Source organism: Lagenorhynchus albirostris, chromosome 17, assembly GCF_949774975.1.
Source record: "Lagenorhynchus albirostris chromosome 17, mLagAlb1.1, whole genome shotgun sequence".
In the NCBI taxonomy this organism is placed as follows: domain Eukaryota; kingdom Metazoa; phylum Chordata; class Mammalia; order Artiodactyla; family Delphinidae; genus Lagenorhynchus; species Lagenorhynchus albirostris.
The window spans coordinates 35,712,802-35,733,531 of NC_083111.1; the positions used below are offsets into that span (position 1 = coordinate 35,712,802).

Sequence of the window (20,730 nt, forward strand, 5' to 3'; positions counted from 1 at the left end):
AAATTCCATTTCAATCCCTAAGAAGGAAAGCATGGGAGGAACATTTCTAGTCCTATCTGCCCCTCAGCACTCCTCCTCCTCATTTGTTAGTTTTAGAGAAAAAGCAAGCATACTTATCTAGTCCCTTCTCAGTTTTCTCCTCCTTTTAGAAGTAAGCTTGTCTAAAGGATGCACACATTTTGTGCTTCCCCATATGGAAGCAGGTGAGGCCTGTAGCTGAGTGAGTAAAACTGTCAACTGAAGGGACAAAGTGTTACTAAGCCCATATGCTACAGATCTAAAAAGGGACAGATTCCAATTAGCTTTATCAGTAATAAAGGTGATGTTTTGATCATCATCTCTCATTATTATGTGGCTTTTCTTAATAGATTCTGAACTTAGGAAGACAAGACAGGGGTAATGCATATTGTACCTTATCTTCCCTTCTTAAACCTCCTACACCCTATGTTCTGTATTTCTTTTGAGCATTGAGAAAGTAGAAACCATGAGAGAGAACTCCCTCGTAGTTCCACTACCAGATCTATAAACTTAGTTGTACTTGACGTGTCTTTCCTGCTTTATCTCTTTTACAGTGGGAAAAAAGTGTTCTTACACAATTGTAAACAGTATTACTTGTGCTCTGGATGCCATTCCCTTACTCTCTTCAGCATTCTGTTCTTTATATTCTCTCTCTGCTCTTGCATTGCCAATCTCTGCCTGTCTACTGGATCGTTCTTCTGTCATACAGATCTATGCTATTATTATATCCTATCTTTATATAGGAAAAAAATTCTTGACCCCATATCATCCTTCAGCTACCACCTCATTTTTCTACTCCCATTTAGATCTAAACACCTTGTAGGAATTGTCCATACTTATTGTCTCTACTTCTTCACCTCTAATTCAATTTTTAACAAACTTACATCAGTCTTCTGTTTTCATATCTCCACTAAAGCTGCATTTGTTCAAGTTACCAAGGATAGCAATTTTGGAAAATACTGCTTATCTTACTTGGCCTCTCAGCAGATTAGATATGGCTGACTCTTCCCTCCTTGAAACTTTCCCTCTGATAGCTTCCAAGACACAAGAGACCATACTCCCTCTTATCCTCTCTTCCTCTATCACTTTTTTTCTTCCTCTGCTCAATTTCTAACTGTTGGAATGCCTCAGAGCTCTAATATGGGTCCTTTACTGTTTACCATCTGTACTTTCCCCCTAGATGATCCAGACCAGATCATGGCTTTTATACCATCTATATGTTAGTGATGCTCAGTTTTATATCTAGAGCCCTGGCTTCTCCCTTAAGCAACAGGTCCATATATTATTGTAGTAATAGTGGTACTTATGATTGTTTCTACTCATTGGCTATTATGAATCATGCTGCTATGACTGTTCATGTGCAAGTCTGTGTGTGAACATATATGTTTTCATTTCTCTCAGGTAACTACCTGAGTGGAATTGCTTGGTTGTATGGTAAATTTATCTTTCATTTTTAAGAAAATGCGAAGCTGTTTTCCAGAGTGGCTGCATCATGATACATTCCCACCAGCAGTGTGTGAGGTTTTCTGTTTCTCTACATCATTGTCAATACTTGGTATTTTCTGTCTTTTTAATTTTACCTATTTTAGTGGGTATGGAGTGATGCCTCATTTTAGTGTTAATTTGCGTTTCCTAATGACTAATGGTGTTTAAGCATATTTTCATGTGCTTTTTAGCTATTTGTGTGTCTCCTTTGGTGAAATTCAATCTTTCACCCATTTTTAAATTGGGTTGTTTGTCTTAAGTTGTTAGAGTTCTTTTTATATTCTAGATATAAGCTCTTTAAAAGATACGTGATAGGTAAAAGTGTTCTCCTAGTCTGGGGCTTGTCTTTTTGTTTTTCTTAATAGCATCTTTTTAAATGCCAAAGGTTTCAATTTTTTTGAAGTCCTATTATCAAAAATTTTTTATGGATCCTGTTTCTGATGCCATATCTAGGAATTATTTGCCTAACTCAGGGTCATGAAGATTTTCACCTATATTTACGTTTAGGTGCATAGTCCATTTCAAGTTAATTCTATGTATGTTGTGAGGTAAGAATCTAAATTTTTCTGTTTTTGTGAGGATATCCAACTGTCCTAGTACCATTTGTCAAAAAGACTATCCTTTCCTCATTGAATTGCCTTAGCAACTTTGTCAAAAAACAATTGCCCATACTTGTAAGGGCTTTAGACTCTCAATTATGTTCCATTGATCTATCTTTAGATATGCCTATCTTTATGCCTGTACTAAACGCTCTTAAGACAGTTGAATGTCATCAGTTTGGGGAAAAATTTACTTAGGGCCTTATCAGTTAAATATTAGCATTTATGTTTTTCATTTTAATGGTTATAAGCAACCTGAACTCATTTTATTTTTCTTATTTAGAATGTTTAATAGAACTTGAACCAGTTCTGCGAACATTTGAAGAGATAACTTTTCTTGAAGCTGTTATTCAACTAAAGAAAACAAAGGTAAATTGTTAAATGTAATACTGGAAATTAGGATGTTAAATCATGGAGAGTTTTAGTTTAGTTTAATTTAGTTTTTTTCTACATACCTTCCACAGATACAAGCTACAGTACTGGGGCAGTAGTTAGCAAAGAGTATGAATGCTGCCTTGAATCTGTCACCAAAGAACTTTTCCATTTCATTTAAACAGCCTCCTCCAGATTTCAAAGGGATTTTCAGACCTCTCATATAGCAAATGTAAATTTAAAATGTGTGATGTGTGCCAGTTGTATACAGTTAATGCCCTAAATTACTACAGTTGTTGTTGTTGTTTTAATTCTATATTTATTTCTCTAAAGTTTTGATATATAAAGAGTAAAAGATGTCTGGGTTATTGCACTTTACTGCCAAGTTAAGCTGTAGAATTTTTATTAATAATTGAGGCCCAAATGTGTATTTTCTATGGCTTGTTTGTATCTTTTTGTTTTCCCACTCAAACACTCCATGTTGCATAGACCAAAGTAGCAGTTGTTATGAATTACCTAGAACAGTTGTCTTATTTACTCATTCTGCTCTTGTAGATCAGAAAAACAATTGAAGGGACCCATTACTGCAAGGTTTCTTGCTGCTATCAAAAATTGTTTAGAAAGCAACTACAGTCCTTTAGGGACAAAGTTAGCCTAGTTTAACACTTTCTGGGTTTCATTAAGTTGCATTTGAGATATGATAATAAAAACCATCATTTATTAGCCAATGTCTTAGGTTGTGAACAGGCATAATCTACAATTGATTTATCACTAAATGACATTGCTTGCCTCTTGCAGTTTGCTGGATCTGTTAACATAATCTTTGGTTTAAAAGGGAAGTGCATAAAGGAAACAACTGCCCTTAACCAAACTTAAAATTGATGGTGGCAGTATTAGTACCTGAGTTTTTTAAGGAACTAAGGAGGAACTGTGCTTTAATCTTTTGATAAGTTTTCATTGACTTCTCTGCTTCTGAGTAGGTAGTCTTTTCCAGAACATTCCAATCTCTCCACTTCTTAGTAGATACAAACTTCTGTTAACATTTATTTTTGCCTTGTCTTTTCAGTTCCCTTTTCTCTCTTCACAACTTTCTCCTCTTCTGCCAAGCAAAGGTGGATAGAAGGGTCTGTTTTCTTGGTTCTAAGAAACTGAACTGGAAGAGAACCAATTCAGTTCCTTTTTTGTCCCCAACCAACTTAAATACTAGGATCTATATGTAAAACTGTTAATTTGGGGGAGAAATTTTTGCTTCTTAAATAAAGTAATTTAGTGTATATTTTTAAATACTTGAGTATCATTTAAATAGCATTACTTTCTTTGGTCACTGTTTTTAAGTTGCTGTATTGTTTTCACTCAGTGTTGTTATTTTTTTCTTTTTTTTTTAAATCCTTGTATTAATTCTGTAAAATTGTTAGAGAAAGAATATCATCTCCATTTTATAGATGAGATAACTGAGGTATAGGGAAGTAAGTCACATAACACTCTACACAGCTAACTAATGTCAGGGCCAAGGGTAGAATACAAATTTATTAAGATAATAAGATTTTTCATAAAGAAATTTCTGAAAACAAAGATCACAATTTAGGGTGACTTGTTTTGTTTGAGTTTCCTACATTTTTTTCAGTTCTTTGAACTGGCTCCTATAATTCATGTTTTCACAGATAGTATCTCTTATGTCTTGAGCAGTAAAAACTGAATCAAAAAAAGTTTTTCTTTGATATGTCATTTTACTTCTTTGTAGGGACTGACTCACTAGTGCATAAATATTTTTTTTTTTTTTTTTTTTGCGGTACGCGGGCCTCTCACTGTTGTGGCCTCTCCCGTTTCGGAGCACAGGCTCCGGATACGCAGGCTCAGCGGCCATGGCTCACGGGCCCAGCCGCTCCGCAGCACGTGGGATCCTCCCGGATTGGGGCACGAACCCGTGTCCCCTGCATCGGCAGGTGGACTCTCAACCACTGCGCCACCAGGGAAGCCCCAATTCATAAATAATTTGAATTATCATTAACTGATCGGTTATGAAAAGTGATGTTAGTAATTAATGATACTGTATAACAATAAATATTTTAATAAATTTAAAAGAACAGAAGAAATTTACATAACAGAAATGGATCCAAAGATGAATTTTAAAGGTTCATATAAAAATGTATTTAACAAATGTTCACTGGACTGCTGTGTGTAAAGTACTATGCCCCATAGATTATATACATAGATGAATAGCAGTTTTTTTTCTCCTAAAACTTCTTAGACATGCTATGGAGCAGACAGTTGTTAAGTATGAATAATGAAGGGCTGGGTGTGGATCCCACCAATTTCTAAAGTTCTGTAGAGCATTTGACGTTATGTTGGTTTGGGGAAGAAAAGCAGACCAATGGTTTTGTTTTTAAATCACTCAATAGTGATGGCAGCTAATCCAAGTCTGGCTTAAAGAGACAGGAGTGAGGGCTTCCCTGGTGGCACAGTGGTTGAGAGTCCGCCTGCCGGTGCAGGAGACACGGGTTTGTGCCCTGGTCCGGCTAGGCCTGTGAGCCATGGCTGCTGAGCCTGCGCGTCCGGAGTCTGTGCTCCGCAACGGGAGAGGCCACAATAGTGAGAGGCCTGCGTACTGCAAAAAAAAAAAAAAAAAAAGAAAAAGAAAAAGAGACAGGAGTGAATCACTAAACAATTTTAGTACAAAGGCATAGTGTTTAAATAAATCATCTGTTTAATAGCTACCATTTATTGAATGCTTACAAAGTAATCTTAGGGACTCTGCATATATTACTTCTAATCCTTCTTACAGTAATCCTGCAAAATAGGTATTCTCATCTCCAGTTTACAGATAAGTAAACTAAGTTTAAGTCTCATGCCCAAAGTCAAACAGGTATCCTGGGATCTAAACCAGATCTCATTGGCCCCCATCGTTCCATTAGGGCACTCTGCCTCCTTTACCTAGTCCAGCCCTCCATTTCTTATCTATAAAATGAAAATAATAATAGTACTTAGAATCATGGTGCCTAAATTATAGTAAATGCTTAATAATTATGGATAGATAGCTACACATACAAATTGAAATATATTAAGTACTTAGTTTGAACCAGATACTTTATATTCATTATCTCAATCTCTAGAATGATCCTGCATGTAGATATTATTCCATTTTAAAGGATGAATTTGCTCAAGGTAACCAGTTAATATGAGGCAGGATTCAAAGCCTGTGTCTCTAAAGTTATTTCCCCTATTCTACACTATCTCTACTTTAAGTTAGATATTATATTCTCAACTGATTGAGATTTTCTATTGATTTTGTATAAACATATAAAGATAAACATATAAAATATGTTAAGTAGATTGTATTTTACTCATATAATTTTCTAATTATCTCTAATTCAAGTACATATGTTCATTCTTATTACAGAATGCTTCAAGTACCGCTCACTTATGTGACAAGAAGAAAATGGAGTTATCTCTGAACATACCTGTAAATTATGGTCCACAGGAGGTAAAAATAATTACGTTGATTAAACTCAAAATGTGAGAAGAATATGAGCAATCATTTAGTCTCTCTCACTCTTTTATAGATGGGAAGCTAAAGTCCAAGGAGGTTTTAGGATTTTAGAATGGGAATCTCCAATTTGAAATCCAGCTCTTCTGATTCTTAGTTCATTGTTCATCTCATCAAATCACAGTCCTTTCTTTCTTGGGCATTGACTTCTGTCCCTGTCCTTGTTTTATGTAATGGATGGTGTTTCAGGGTAGTACATAGACAAATCATTGGTACAGTTCTGCCACTGTATTTCTTATTATACCTTCTTATTCAAATGTAAAAGAGCTATAATACCTGCCTTGTTCTTAACCTCTTACAATGATTAATAAAAAGAAAATGCCATTTGTGTGGCTATCCAAAAAGAAGGATTTCTTTAGTAGCATTCATTCAGAATTATTTCATATTAATGATTTCTTTTAAGAATATATAAGATATGTTCTCTTTACAGATTCAGAAAAGTAATAATACCTTCAAAATGAATCTTAAAACACAGTATGTAGTCTTTGAATCACCTTTATATTCACTATCTCATCATTGGATCTTTGAGCCCATACAGGCTCATTTTTAGATAAATACACAGAAAAAGAACCTGAGAGCCAAATTATTTAAATGCCTTGTCGAAGCTTAGGTAGTAATTCCATGACAGAGCTAGGATTAGATCCAACTTCTATATTACTTTTTCCATGGATTCCCACTTCTCCATGTTGAAGGAACCTGAGGCATTGAGAATAGGCATGTGCTCTAAATCAGTAGGTAATCAGAGCTGCAGATCTCAAATTTCTCATGAGCTGGACAGAGTCTCTGAGATTATGTACAAAATATTGAAAAAATAATGATTTCTAATATATTTAACTATTGCCCCACCCATCCAATTGACCTGATAAAGAAATCAAGTTCACAGTTTTGTTACTTCACATATGTGTTTAATTTTGTAAAGTGTAATTTGTATTAGTTTTGATTCTTTATTTATAATAAGCCAAAAGCAGGAACTGTTTAGAAATTAAAGCTGTATAACTTTTAAAATGATTTTTCTTTAACCTAAATCATTTATCTTCTATTTATTTTAGGAATCGTGTGGATCCGCTCAGCTCCATAAAACTAGTGTTTCTCCTGGAACCTCAAGGACCCTTTCAGCTCCTCAAGACAATGATTTTTTATCTAGTACGTAAATTTTTCAGTCAGTATTACTTGCAAGTTTTCAATTTTCTTTCAAGATCATATTCTTGCAAGCAGTCATGGTTTGTATGGAACATGTCTTTCATTTGCATTTATAACTCGTTTTTTAAAAGTGACAGTCTAAAGATGTGAAAATAGTAGTGGGATGTTAAACAAATATATTTAAGTATTAAAAGCATTATGTTAGACACTACAGAAAGATATTTTTAAAAATCTCTTGTAAGAAAGAGGAGAAATGTTTCTAAGTCACCATAATATTAGACAAAGAGCAATGTATTATAAAAGATATAGGGATGTAGAACTATGGTAGTATAGTGGAAGAGTAACATTTTTTACAAAGCACTGTCACAACAACCTTGTGAGGGAGATATTCCTCATTTTACAGATTCTTAAGATCAAGACTTCTGGATCACATAGTTAGTAGCTGGCAAATCCAAGATTCGAAACCAGGTCTTTTTGATAAGTATTTTCATGTCACTACTACACCATGTTATCATCATGAAGAAATTATTTCTGGCTGAAAGTTGGACCTATAGTTATAAAGGATGGGCATTCCAGGCAAAAGGAACAGCATAGAGGCAAAGAAGCAAGAAAACAGAGAACAGTGAGTAGTTGGGTTTAGCTGGTGAAGAGGGTGAATGAAAGATCAGGAGGGTGGAGTCATATCATGATGAATTCTAATACTAGGCTAAGCCATTCAGGCTCATATCATGATGAATTCTAATACTAGGCTAAGCCATTCAGGCTCTTTTGCTTGGGTAGGGAACAATTACTGCAGATTTTTGAGCAAGGGTGTGACATGATAAAATTTTTTGCTTTAGGAATATTTATCCTGGCTGGAATATGTAGGATATTTTGGAAGGGAAAAGGAGATTCAAGGTGGGGAGACCAGTTAGGAGACTATTGGTCTATTATTGTACTACAGGTGAGAGATTATGATACCTGCTCCAGAGTGTGAAGGAGAGAATAGTGTGAGAGATGTTACAGAGGACACATTTTTCACTTGTAGGAAGGAAGAGAGAAAAAAAGATAAAGCTGAACAAGTTTAGCTGGAAGAACATTGGTGCTATTAACAGAAATAGGAAGTGAAACAGGTTTTAAAGTTAAGATGAATAATTAAGTTTTTAATTTTTTTTTTTTTTTTTAATTTGAGCTGTTGAAAATGTAGGGTTCACTGAAGACAGAAAATTTAATTACATGGATTTGGGAAGGGAGGTGACAATTGAGGCCCTGAGGTTGAATAAGTTTACCAAAGGAGAGTGTAGAAAGACACATCATATGTAATTTAGAGGACACATTTGAAGTGCAGAAGGAGGAAGATGACACAGAAGGAAAAAATATGGTACCACATGAAGAAGTAAAATTCTATGATTTATAATTTACATAGGACAGACGGAAATATGGTAAAAACATTAAGCATTAACCTTTTTTATCTAAAAAATATTTACTTGTGGAATTAGGTTTATGAACCAGCTTATGCAGTGAAAAATTAAGAGCCACTGAATACTACCCTCTCTATGACCCGGATGTTCATATTTTAGCTAATAGAAATAGCTAAGGAATATTCTACCCCTAATGCAGATGTTGTGTTTTATAGGAAAAACTCAAGACTTTTCTGTGATGCGTCAATGTCCAGTAAATCACAGTTGTGACAGTAACATTTCTGTGGCTCAAAGAGCAATATTCTGTGATCACAGGGCTGCTCCATGCTCCTTAGCAATAATAAATCCACTCTCAGCGGAGGGAAATTCAGGTAAATATGTACTATGAGACACTTTGTAAATGATGCCATTTATCTCACAACCATATGTTCAGTAGATTTGCTATATGATGTTTTATTTGTCTCTATTTCTTCAGTATGCTATATACATACCATAAGTAGGAAAGCACTTCCAATCCCCAAAGACATGAGTGTTGATATGTAATAATAGGCCAAAATAGTATTCCATGAACATCTATCTAGGGAGGGATTGCTAAGAGGAGGTGTGACAATATGTTACTAAAGGTAAATATATTTTTGTTTATTTATCAAATATGCAGGTATTCTTTATGTTTTTTAAAAAAATCTGAGAAAAAATGACATTTGCCCCCATGAATTATAGTGTATAAAAATGCAGTGCTTTGGGCTTCCCTGGTGGCGCAGTGGTTGAGAGTCCACCTGCCAATGCAGGGGACACAGGTTTGTGCCCCGGTCCGGGAAGATCCCACATGCCGCAGAGCGGCTGGGCCCATGAGCCATGGCCACTGAGCCTGCGTGTCCGGAGCCTGTGCTCTGCAATGGGAGAGGCCACAACAGTGAGAGGCCTGCGTACCGCAAAAAAAAAAAAAAAAATGCAGTGCTTTTTCTTGGAGGGAAAGGGAAGAGATAACCCAAATATCTGAATGTTTCCTGAAAATAAATAGTATCCCTCAAAATACTGGTGTTCCATATGAGAACAATCACAGCAAAGTTAGGTTTTATGCCTTATTATTTTGTTTTTCATCTAATTTTACTCATAGCTATATATCTGTCCCCACCTTCTTACTTGTCATCCCTTGCTTTTCTACAGAGCAATTTCAGCCTGGTATAACCCAACAGTGGATCCAGAGTAAAAGGGAAGATATTGTGAACCAAATGACTGAAGCCTGCCTTAACCAATCTCTAGATGCCCTCCTGTCCAGGGATTTGATCATGAAGGAGGACTATGAACTCATTAGTACCAAACCTACAAGGACCTCAAAAGTCAGACAATTATTGGATACTAGTGACATCCAAGGAGAAGAATTTGCCAAAGTTATAGTACAAAAATTGAAAGATAACAAGCAAATGGGTCTTCAACCTTACCCAGAAATACTTGTGGTTTCTGAATCTTCATCTTTAAATTTATTCCACAATAAAAACCTATAAGTAACTCTTTTTCAAGAAGAAAAGTCAATGCATAAAAGGGTATTTTATATTTCTTTTGCCTTGATAATGTTTTTATGAGATTCATATGAATATTAGAAAGTTTAATGAAGTTTCTTCTTCAGATAAATATTAGTCTCCTTCCATGACATTATTTTTTAAATTAATACAGTAGAAAGTTTGATTTTTGCTGCATAGTTCAATTCTTTTTGTCTCTTTGGTTAATTGAAACTGTTTTTTCAATGTAATAATTATATTTTTATTGTACAAAACAGTGTCCCATTTTCACATATACTTTCTTTGTGGATTATTTATTGTTTAAGATGCTTGACTTTCTGAAGACTTAAATCAAAGAAACTTTTAAATGTTATTTATTGAGTTCTTTAGAAAATTGTTTCAAAGATAAGCAATACAAAGTGTATAAAGAAAAAATTAATCCTTCAACATGTGTTTCTACTTCTATTCCTAGCCTCAAGTAACAATCAAGGTAACAACCAACGTTAACAGCATGATGTGTATCGTTCTATCCCTTTCTTCCTGCTCATACTTAAAGTATATGCCTGGGGGGGACTTTCAAGATGGCGGAGGAGTAAGACATGGAGATCACCTTCCTCCCCACAAATACATCAAAAATACATCTACAGGACTTCCCTGGTGGCGCAGTGGTTGAGAGTCTGCCTGCTGATGCAGGGGACACGGGTTCGTGCCCCGGTCCGGGAAGATCTCACATGCCGCGGAGTGGCTGGGCCCGTGAGCCATGGCCGCTGAGCCTGCGCGTCCAGAGCCTGTGCTCTGCAACGGGAGAGGCCACAACAGTGAGAGCCCCGTGTACCGCAAAAAAAAAGAAAAAAAAAATACATCTACGTGTGGAACAACTCCTGCGGAACACCTACTGAACACTGGTGGAAGACCTCAGACTTCCCAAAAGGCAAGAAACTCCCCACGTACCTGGGTAGGGAAAAAGGAAAAACAGAGACAAAAGAATAGGGACAGGACCTGCCCCTCCGGGAGGGAGCTGACAAGGAGGAAACGTTTCCACACACTAGGAAGCTCCTTCACTGGTGGAGATGGGGGGTGGGCAGTGGGGAAGCTTCAGGGCCATGGAAGAGAGCACAGCAGCGGGAGTGTAGAGGGCAAAGTGGAGATATTCCCACACAGAGGATCAGTGCCTACCAGCACTCACCAGCCAGAGAGGCTTGTCTGCTCACCTGCCAGGGCGGGTGGGGGCTGGGAGCTGAGGCTCAGGCTTCGGAGGTTAGATCCCAGGGAGAGGACTGGGGTTGCTTGTGTGAGCACAGCCTGAAGGGGGCTAGTGATCCACAACTATCTGGGAGGGAGTCCGGGAAAAAGTCTGGACCTGCCTAAGAGGCAAGAGACCATTGTTTCAGGGTGCGCAAGGAGAGAGGATTCAGAGCATTGTCTAAACGAGCTCCAGAGACAGGCGCGAGCCACGGCTACCAGTGCGGACACCAAAGGCGGGCATGAGACACTAAGGTTGCTGCTGCAGCCACCAAAAAGCCTGTGTGCCAGCACAGGTCACTATCCACACCTCCCCTCCTGGAGCCTATGCAACCTGCCACTGACAGGGTCCCATGATCCAGGGACAAATTCCCCGGGAGAACACACGGTGCACCTCAGGCTGTTGCAATATCACACCAGCCTCTGCCAGTCAGGCTCGCCCTGCTTTCCGTACCCATCCCTCCCTCCTGGCCTGAGTGAGCCACAGCCCCCTAATCAGCTGCTCCTTTAACCCCTCCCTGTCTGGGCGGGGAACAGACGCCCTCAGGTGACCTACACGCAGAGGTGGGGCCAAATCCAAAGCTGAACCTCAGGAGCTGTGCAAAGAAGAGAAAGGGAAATCTGTCCCAGCAGCCTCAGGAGCAGTGAATTAAATCTCCATAATCAACTTGATGTACCCTGCATCTGTGGAATACCTCAACAGACAACAAATCATCCCAAAATTGAGACGGAGGACTTTGGGAGCAACTGTAGAGGTGGTGTTTGCTTTCTGCATCTAATTTGTTTCTGGTTTTATGTTTATTTTAGGTTAGTAGTTAGAGCTTATTATCATTGGTAGATTTGTTTATTGATTTGGTTGCTCTCTTCCTTTTGATATATATATATATTTTTCGTTTTTCTCTTTTTGTGAGTGTGTATGTGTATGCTTCTTTGTGTGATTTTTGTCTGTATACCTTTACTTTTACCATTTGTCCTAGGGTTCTGTCTGTCCATTTTTGGGGTTTTTTTTTTTTGTTTTAGTTTTTTTTGAATAGTTTTTAGAGCTTTTATCATTGGTGGATTTGTTTTTTGGCTTGGTTCTTCCTTTTTTTTATTAAAAAAATTTTTTTAAAATTTTTTCTAATTATTTTATTTATTTTTTATTCTCCCTTTTCTTCTGAGTCAAGTGGCTGACAGGGTCTTGGTCTCTGCCCAGGTGTCAGGCCTGAGCCTCTGAGATGGGAGAGCTGAGTTCAGGACATTGGCCCACCAGAGGCCTCCCAGCCCCACGTCATATCAAATGGCAAAAGCTCTCACAGAGATCTCCATCGCAATGCTAAGACCCAGCTCCACTCAACAACCAGCAAGCTACAGTGGTGCACACCCTATTCCAAACAACTAGCAAGACAAGAACACAAGTCCACCCATAAGTAGAGAGGCTGCCTAAAATCATAGTTCACAGACACCCCAAAACACACCTCTGGATGCAGTTCTGCCCACCAAAGATCCAGTCTCATCCACCAGAACACAGGCACTAGTCCCCTCCAGCAGGAAGCCTACACAAACCACTGAACCAACCTTAGCTTCTGGGAGAAGAAACAGAAGCAACGAGAACTATGAACCTGCAGTCTGTGAAAAGGAGACCCCAAACACAGTAAGTTAAGCAAAATAAGAAGACAGAGAAATAAACAGAAGAAGGAGCAAGGTAAAAACGCACCACACCAAACAACTGAAGAGGAAACAGGCAGCCTACTGTAAAAAGAATTCAGAGTGATGATAGTAAAGGTGATCCAAAATCTTGGAAATAGAATGGAGAAAATACAAGAAACATTTAACAAGGACCTAGAAGAACTAAAGAGCAGACAAACACTGATGAACAAAAATAAATAAAATTAACAATTCTCTAGAAGGAATCAATAGCAGAATAACTGAGGCAGAAGAACAGATAAGTGACCTGGAAGACAAAATAGTGGAAATAACTACTGCAGAGCAGAATAAAGAAAAAAGAATAAAAAGAATTGAGGACAGTCTCAGAGCCCTCTGGGACAACATTAGATGCACTAACATTTGAATTATAGGGATCCCAGAAGAAGAAAAAGAGATTAAAAAAAGGGATTTAGAAATTATTTGAAGAGATTATAGTTGAAAACTTCCCTAATGTGGGAAAGGAAATAGTCAATCTTAAGTCCAGAATGCACAGTGAGTCCCATACAGGATAAATCCAAGGAGAAACACTCCAAGACACATAAAAATCAAACTATCAAAAATTAAATACAAAGGACAAATATTAAAAGCAGCAAGGGAAAACCAACAAATAAGATGCAAGAGAATCCCCATAAGGTTAACAGCTTATCTTTCAGCAGAATCTCTGCAAGCTAGAAGGGAGTGGCAGGACATAATTAAAGTGATGAAAGGGAAAAACCTACAACCAAGATTACTCTACCCAGCAAGGATCTCATTCAGATAAAACAGATATTAACACCTTTACAGAGAAGCAAAAGCTAAGAGAATTCAGCACCACCGAACCAACTTTACAACAAATGCTAAAGGAACTTTTCTAGGCAGTAAACACAAGAGAAGGAAAAGAGCTACAATAACAAACCCAAGACAATAAGAAAATGGTTATAGGAACATACATATCAATAACTACCTTAAATATAAATGAATTAAATGGTCCCACCAAAAGACATAGACTGGCTGAATGTATACAAAAAGAAGACCCGTATATAGGCTATCTACAAGAGACTCACTTCAGACCTAGGGACATATACAGAGTGAACGTGAGGAGGTGGAAAAAGGTATTCCATGCAAATGGAAATAAAAGAAAGCTGGAGTAGCAATTCTCACATCAGACAAAATAGACTTCAAAATAGAGTATCACAAGAGACAAAGAAGGACCCTACATGATGAAAAAGGGATCAACCCAAGAAGAAGATATAACAATTGTGAATATGCATCCAACATAGGAGCACCTCAATACATAAGGCAAATGCTAACCATAAAAGGGGAAATCGAAAGTAACACAATCAGAGTAGGGGACTTTAACACCCCACTTTCACCAATAGATCATCCAAAATGAAAACAAATAAGGAAACACAAGCTTTAAATGATACATTAAGCAAGATGGACTTAATTGACTTTTATAGGACATTCTATCCATAAACAACAGAATACACTTTCTTCTCAAGTGCTCATGCAACATTCTCCAGGATAGATCATATCTTAGGTCACAAATCAAGCCTTGGTAAATATAAGAAAATTGAACTCATATCAAGTATCTTTTCCGACCACAATGCTATGAGACTAGATATCAACTACAGGAGAAAATCTGTAAAAAATACAAATGGGCTTCCCTGGTGGTGCAGTGGTTGGGAGTCTGCTTGCCGATTCAGGGGATGCGGGTTCGTGCCCCAGTCTGGGAGGATCCCACGTGCCACGGAGCGGCTGTGCCAGTGATCCATGGCCGCTGGGCCTGTACGTCCGGAGCCTGTGCTCTGCAGCGGGAGAGGCCACAGCAGTGAGAGGCCCACGTACCACCAAAAAAAAAAAAAAAAAAAATACAAACACATGGAGGCAAAACAATACACTACTAAATAACCAAGAGGTCACTGAAGAAATCCAAGAGGAAATCAAAAAATACCTAGAAACAAATGATAATGAACACATGGTGACCCAAAATCTATGGGATGCAGCCAAAGCAGTTCTAAGAAGGGAGTTTATAGCAATACAATCCTACCTCAAGAAACATGAAAAATCTAAAATAAACAACCTAACCTTACACCTAAAGCAAGTAGAGAAAGAAGAACCCAATAAATAAATAAATGAATAGGAAATGAAGGAAGCGATAGCAGAGACCATGAAAACTAAAAGCTGGTTCTTTGAGAAGAAAAACAAAATTGATAAATCATTAGCCAGACTCATCAAGAAAAAAAGGGAGAAGACTCAAATCAATAGAATTAGAAATGAAAAAGGAGAAGTGACAACAGACACTGCAGAAATACAAATAATCGTGAGAGATTACTACAGGCAACTACCTGCCAATAAAATGGGCAACCTGGAAGAAATGGACAAATTCTTAGAAAAGCACAACCTTCTGAGACTAAGCCAGGAAGAAATAGAAAATATAAACAGAGCAATCACAAGCACTAAAATTGAGACTGTGATTAAAAATCTTCCAACATACAAAAGCCCAGGACCAGATGGATTCACAGGCAAATTCTATCAAAGATTTACAGAAGAGCTAGCACGTATCCTTTTCACGTATCTCTTCCAAAATATAGCAGAGGGAGGAACAGTCCCAAACTCATTCTACAAGGCCAGCATCAGCCTGATACCAAAACCAGACAAACATGTCACATCAGAAGAAAACTACAGGCCAATATAACTGATGAACATAGATGCAAAAATCCTCAACCTAATACTAGCAAACGGAATCCAACAGCACATTACAGGAATCATAAACCATGATCAAGTGGGGTTTATCCCAGAAAAGCAAGGAATCTTCAATATATGCAAATCAATCTGTGTCATACAGCATTACAGTTAACAAACTGAAGGATAAAAACAATATGATGATATCAATCGATGCAGAAAAAGCTTTCAACAAAAGTTGACACCCATTTATGATAAAAACCCTCCAGAATGTATGCATAGAGGGAATCCACCTTAATGTAATAAAGGCCATATATGACAAACCCACAGCCAGCATCGTTCTCACTGGTGAAAAACTGAAACCGTTTCCTATAAGATCAGGAGCAAAACGAGTGGCCCACTCTCAACACTATTATTCCACATAGTTTTGGAAGTTTTTGCCACAGCAATCAGAGAAGAAAAAGAGATAAAAGGAATCCAAATCGGAAAAGAAGAAGTAAAGCTGTCACTGTTTGCAGATGACATGATACTATACATAGAGAATCCTAAAGATGTTACCAGAAAACTACTAGAGCTTATCACTGAATTTGATAAAGTAGCAGGATACAAAATTAATGCACAGAAATCTCTTGCATTCCTATTCACTAATGATGAAAGATCTCAAAGAGGAATTAATGAAACACTCCCTTTTACCATTGCAACAACAACAACAACAAAATACCTAGGAATAAACCTACCTAGGGAGACAAAAGACCTGCATGCAGAAAACTATAATACACTGATGAAAGAAATTAAAGATACAGACAGATGCAGAGATATACCATGTTCTTGGATTGGAGGAACCAACATGGTGAAAATGACTCTACTACCCAAAGCAATCTACCAATTCAGTGCAATCCCTATCAAACTATCAATGGCATTTTTCACAGAAACAGAACAAAAGAATTCACAATTTGTATGGAAACACTAAAGACCCCGAACAGCCAAAGCAATCTTGAGAAAGAAAAATGGAGCTGGAGGAATCAGACTCCCTGACTTCAGACTATATTACAAAGCTACAGTAATCAAGACAATATGGTACTGGCACAAAAACAGAAAGATAGATCAATGGAACAGGATAGAAAGCCCAGAGATAAACCCACACACATATGGTCACCTTATCTTTGATTAAGGAGGCAAGAATATATAATGGAGAAAAGACAGCTTCTTCAGTAAGTGGTGCTGGGAAAACTGAACAACTACATGTAAAAGAATGAAATTAGAACACTTCCTAACACCATACATAAATATAAACTCAAAATGGAATAAAGATGTAAATGTAAGGCCAGACACTAAAAAACTCTTAGAGGAAAACATAGGCAGAACACTCTATGACATAAATCACAGCAAGATCCTTTTTGACCCACGTCCTAGAGTAATGGAAATAAAAACAAAAATAAACGGAACCTAATGAAACTTGAAAGGTTTAGCACAGCAAATAAAACCATAAACAAGACAAAAAGGCAACCCTTAGAATGGGAAAAAATATTTGCAAATGAAGCAACTGACAAAGGGTTAATCTCCAAAATATACACGCAGCTCATGCAGCTCAATATCAAAAAAACAAACAACCCAATCCAAAAATGGGCAGAAGACCTAAATAGACATTTCTCCAAAGAAGATATACAGATTGCCAACAAACACATGAAAGGATGCTCAACATCACTAATCATTAGAGACATGCAAATCAAAACTATAATGAGGTATCACCTCACACCAATCAGAATGGCCATCATCAAAAAATCTACAAACCGTAACTGCTGGAGAGGGTGTGGAGAAATGGGAACCCTCTTGCACTGTTGGTGGAAATGTATATTCATACAGCCACGATGGACAATAGTATGGAGGTTCCTTTAAAAACTAAAAATAGAACTACCATATCACCCAGCAATCCCACTACTGGTTCTAAGCACTGAGAAAACCATAATTCAAAAAGAGTCACGTACCACAATGTTTATTGCATCACTATATACAATAGCCAGGACATGGAAGCAATCTAAGTGTCCATCAACAGTTGAATGGATAAAGAAGATGTGGCACATATATACAATGGAATATTACTCAGCCATAAAAAGAAACGAAATTGAGTTATTTGCAGTGTGGTGGGTGGACCTAGAGACTGTCATACAGAGTGAAGTAAATCAGAAACTGAAAAACAAATACCATATGCTAACACATATATATAAAATCAAAAAAAAAAAGGGGGGGTTCTAAAAAACCTAGGGGAAGACAGGAATAAAGAGACAGATGTAGAGAATGGACTTGAGAACACAGGAGGGTGAAGGGTAAGCTGGGACAAAGTGAGAAAGTGGCATGGACTTATATATACTCACAAATGTAAAATAAATAGGTAGTGAGAAGCAGCCACATGGCAGAGGGAGATCAGCTCGGTGCTTTGTGTCCACCTAGAGGGGTGGGATAGGGAGAGTGGGAAGGAGACGCAAGTGGGAGGAGAAATCCGGATAATTGTATATATAGATGATTCACTTTGTTATACAGCAGAAACTAACACACCATAGTAAAACAATTATACTCCAATAAAGATGTTAAAAAGAAAAAAACATATCCTATGATAAACCATAATGGAAAAGAATATTTAAAAAAGAGAATATATATATATATATATATATATATGACTGAGTCACTTTGCTGTACAGCAGAAATGAACACAACATTGTAAGTCAACTATACTTCAATTTAAAAAAATTAAGGTTAAAAAAATAAATATATGCCCATTTGGGGATGGATCTTTTCTTAATATTATCATCCTTATAACACATCATACTGCAACCTGATTTTTGCGCTTAATAGTACATAATGTGCAGCCTTCCAGATCACATATAAGCTTAATTCATTCATTGTAATTGCCACATAATATTATCAGGGATGCTTTTTTCATTTTCTTAACTCTTTCACACCAATAATATACAGTGTGAGTTCTTTTTTTGTTTAGTGTGTTATGTCACTAATGTGAAAACTTACAAGTAATAATAGCCCTTTTCTGAAAATGTTTATTAGCAGTGTCAGCAAAAAGTGTGATACAAGATAAATTTGAAAGTACAAGTTTTCAAGTTGGGATATACAGTATGACCCACAGTCTGAAAAAATGAGTAAAATGGCTAGATGGCATTGAGACAATTAAATATTTTATTAAAATAAGTATTTTAATATCCATTTTGGAGCTGGACCTGTGGTGCCTCATTACTGTGTCTTTGAGAAATATGGAAATTACTAGGGAAAGTTGGAAACTAAGCTTGTGAGTTATATTTTATTATATCTTATTTTTTAAAGTGTTTGGATAAAGATTTAATTTGGGAAATGGGAGGAAAAATCTTTTGGAGGCTTTACCCGTTTCTGTATACAATTTTGTAAGAATTTTGAATCTTGATGGTTTCAAATAGACTTTTATCATTTGATGATGTGGTATCTGGATTGATAAAGTGAACTTTGCCCTTTTTATTTCATTTTCTGTGTAGATCTAAAAACTCAAGATTTCCAATCAGTCTGTATGCTTATGGCTCTGTGCATACCAGCCACTTTCTTCCATAACTTAGGGAGGCACAGATGCAGTCATCCGTCATTGCAGCTCTGCAAATTTTTCTGCACAAATAACAATGTACAATGATGAAGATTATGACAAGGATCAAGATGAATCTACGATGAGCTCTCAGCCATTAGTAGAATTGTTACAGTCTCAGCAACCAATGTTCATTATACCAGTAATCGATACAGTGATGTTTAGGGGAAGGTGCCACAAGGTATTCTGAGTATGACCTGTCAGTATAGAACAGGGCCTGGCGTAGACAGTTTCTAACTATCTCTTTAATGAATTGTTCATTGGAATGAAAGCTGGAGAAGGGAGGAGGAAGATGTTTCCTTGAAATCACATTTCCCAGGATGTAATGTGAATACAGCTGGTAGTAGATGGGATTGTTTCAGGTAGTATCCAGACAAACAGCACTAAATTAACATTTGAGTCACAAAGGAAGTTCTTTGTAATTCTTTATTGAGTCATCTAGTTAAGTAAAGCAGAATGTTACAGTTGTGCTATCATCCTTTATTGTTAAGAAAAAGACTAGGCTTCAGGAAAAATAGTAGGAATTTTTATAATTTTTAAAATAATATTTCATATGAAAATTACATATAACAAGTGGCACTGGTTTTCTACTTATAATATATAAAATTTTCATTTTATAATATTCAAATAAAAAGACAATATGAAGTACTAAATTATAGGTGGTATACATGAATGTGAACAATAGAATTAATAAGAAAATGACTAAGATTCAATCACTCTAAGAAGGGGCCTAAACTTTTATAATAATCTACTTTTTAACTAGATAGTAACAGGTAATGCTAATGCATTCTTTGCACTGTATGTTAAGGCAGTGCTACCCAGATGAGTAGTCCACAGAGCAGCTGCATTAGCATCACCTGGAGCTTGTTAGAAATGCAAACTCATGACCCCTACCAGACCTTTTGAATCAATCTCTGGTGGTGAGTTCAGGAATCTGTTTTAACAAACTCTCCAGACCATTATGCATGCTATAGTTTGTTTTAAGAAACACATAGAGGAGGGGATCAAGATGGCAGAGTAGAGTGATATGGAACTTGCCTCCTTCCACAAATACATTAAAAATACATCTACATGTGGAACAATTCTCGCAGAATAACTACTGAAAGCTTGCAGAAAATCTCATACAACCTAAGCTACAAGTAAGACTGCCACATAACCAGGCAGAATGAAGGAAAACGGGAGAGGAAGAGGAATCAGGATGAGACCTGGGAGGGAACTGTGAAAGAAGAAAGATTCCCTCACCCTGGGAACTTCCTTCACTGGCTGGGAAGTCTGGTAGGACAGATAGGGAGCTTCAGAAGCTCAGGAGGAGAGTGCAGAAGCTGGCTTACAGCCCCGCAAGATAAAGAGAGACCAGCACAGACAGTCCATGACACATTGCCACACTTCCCTGCCTCAGAGGCACGCCTGCTGACGTGCACAGCTACTCAGTGCTGATATTCAGGCTTCAGACAGACCCAGGGAG

At 37.3% G+C, this 20,730-nt stretch overlaps 1 protein-coding gene across 5 annotated transcripts in view; it reads left to right on the forward strand.

Moving 5' to 3' along the window:
• Positions 1 to 19,780, forward strand: part of RIPK2 (receptor interacting serine/threonine kinase 2) — a 47,596-nt gene extending 27,816 nt beyond the window's left edge. For 4 of the 5 annotated variants that reach the window (XR_009536370.1, XR_009536373.1, XR_009536371.1 and 1 more), the window contains 7 exons: positions 2,386 to 2,471; positions 5,872 to 5,955; positions 7,068 to 7,161; positions 8,774 to 8,929; positions 9,726 to 10,102; positions 10,530 to 12,054; positions 19,165 to 19,780. Coding sequence is in view for 1 of the 5 variants with exons in the window: in XM_060127757.1 (XP_059983740.1) it covers positions 2,386 to 2,471; positions 5,872 to 5,955; positions 7,068 to 7,161; positions 8,774 to 8,929; positions 9,726 to 10,063 (758 nt within the window). In the remaining 4 variants the exon portion in view is untranslated. Of the gene's footprint in view, positions 1 to 2,385; positions 2,472 to 5,871; positions 5,956 to 7,067; positions 7,162 to 8,773; positions 8,930 to 9,725; positions 10,103 to 10,529; positions 12,130 to 19,164 lie in introns of those variants that run through there. The other variant, XM_060127757.1, reaches the window with a different exon arrangement.
• Positions 19,781 to 20,730: the final 950 nt, after the last annotated feature.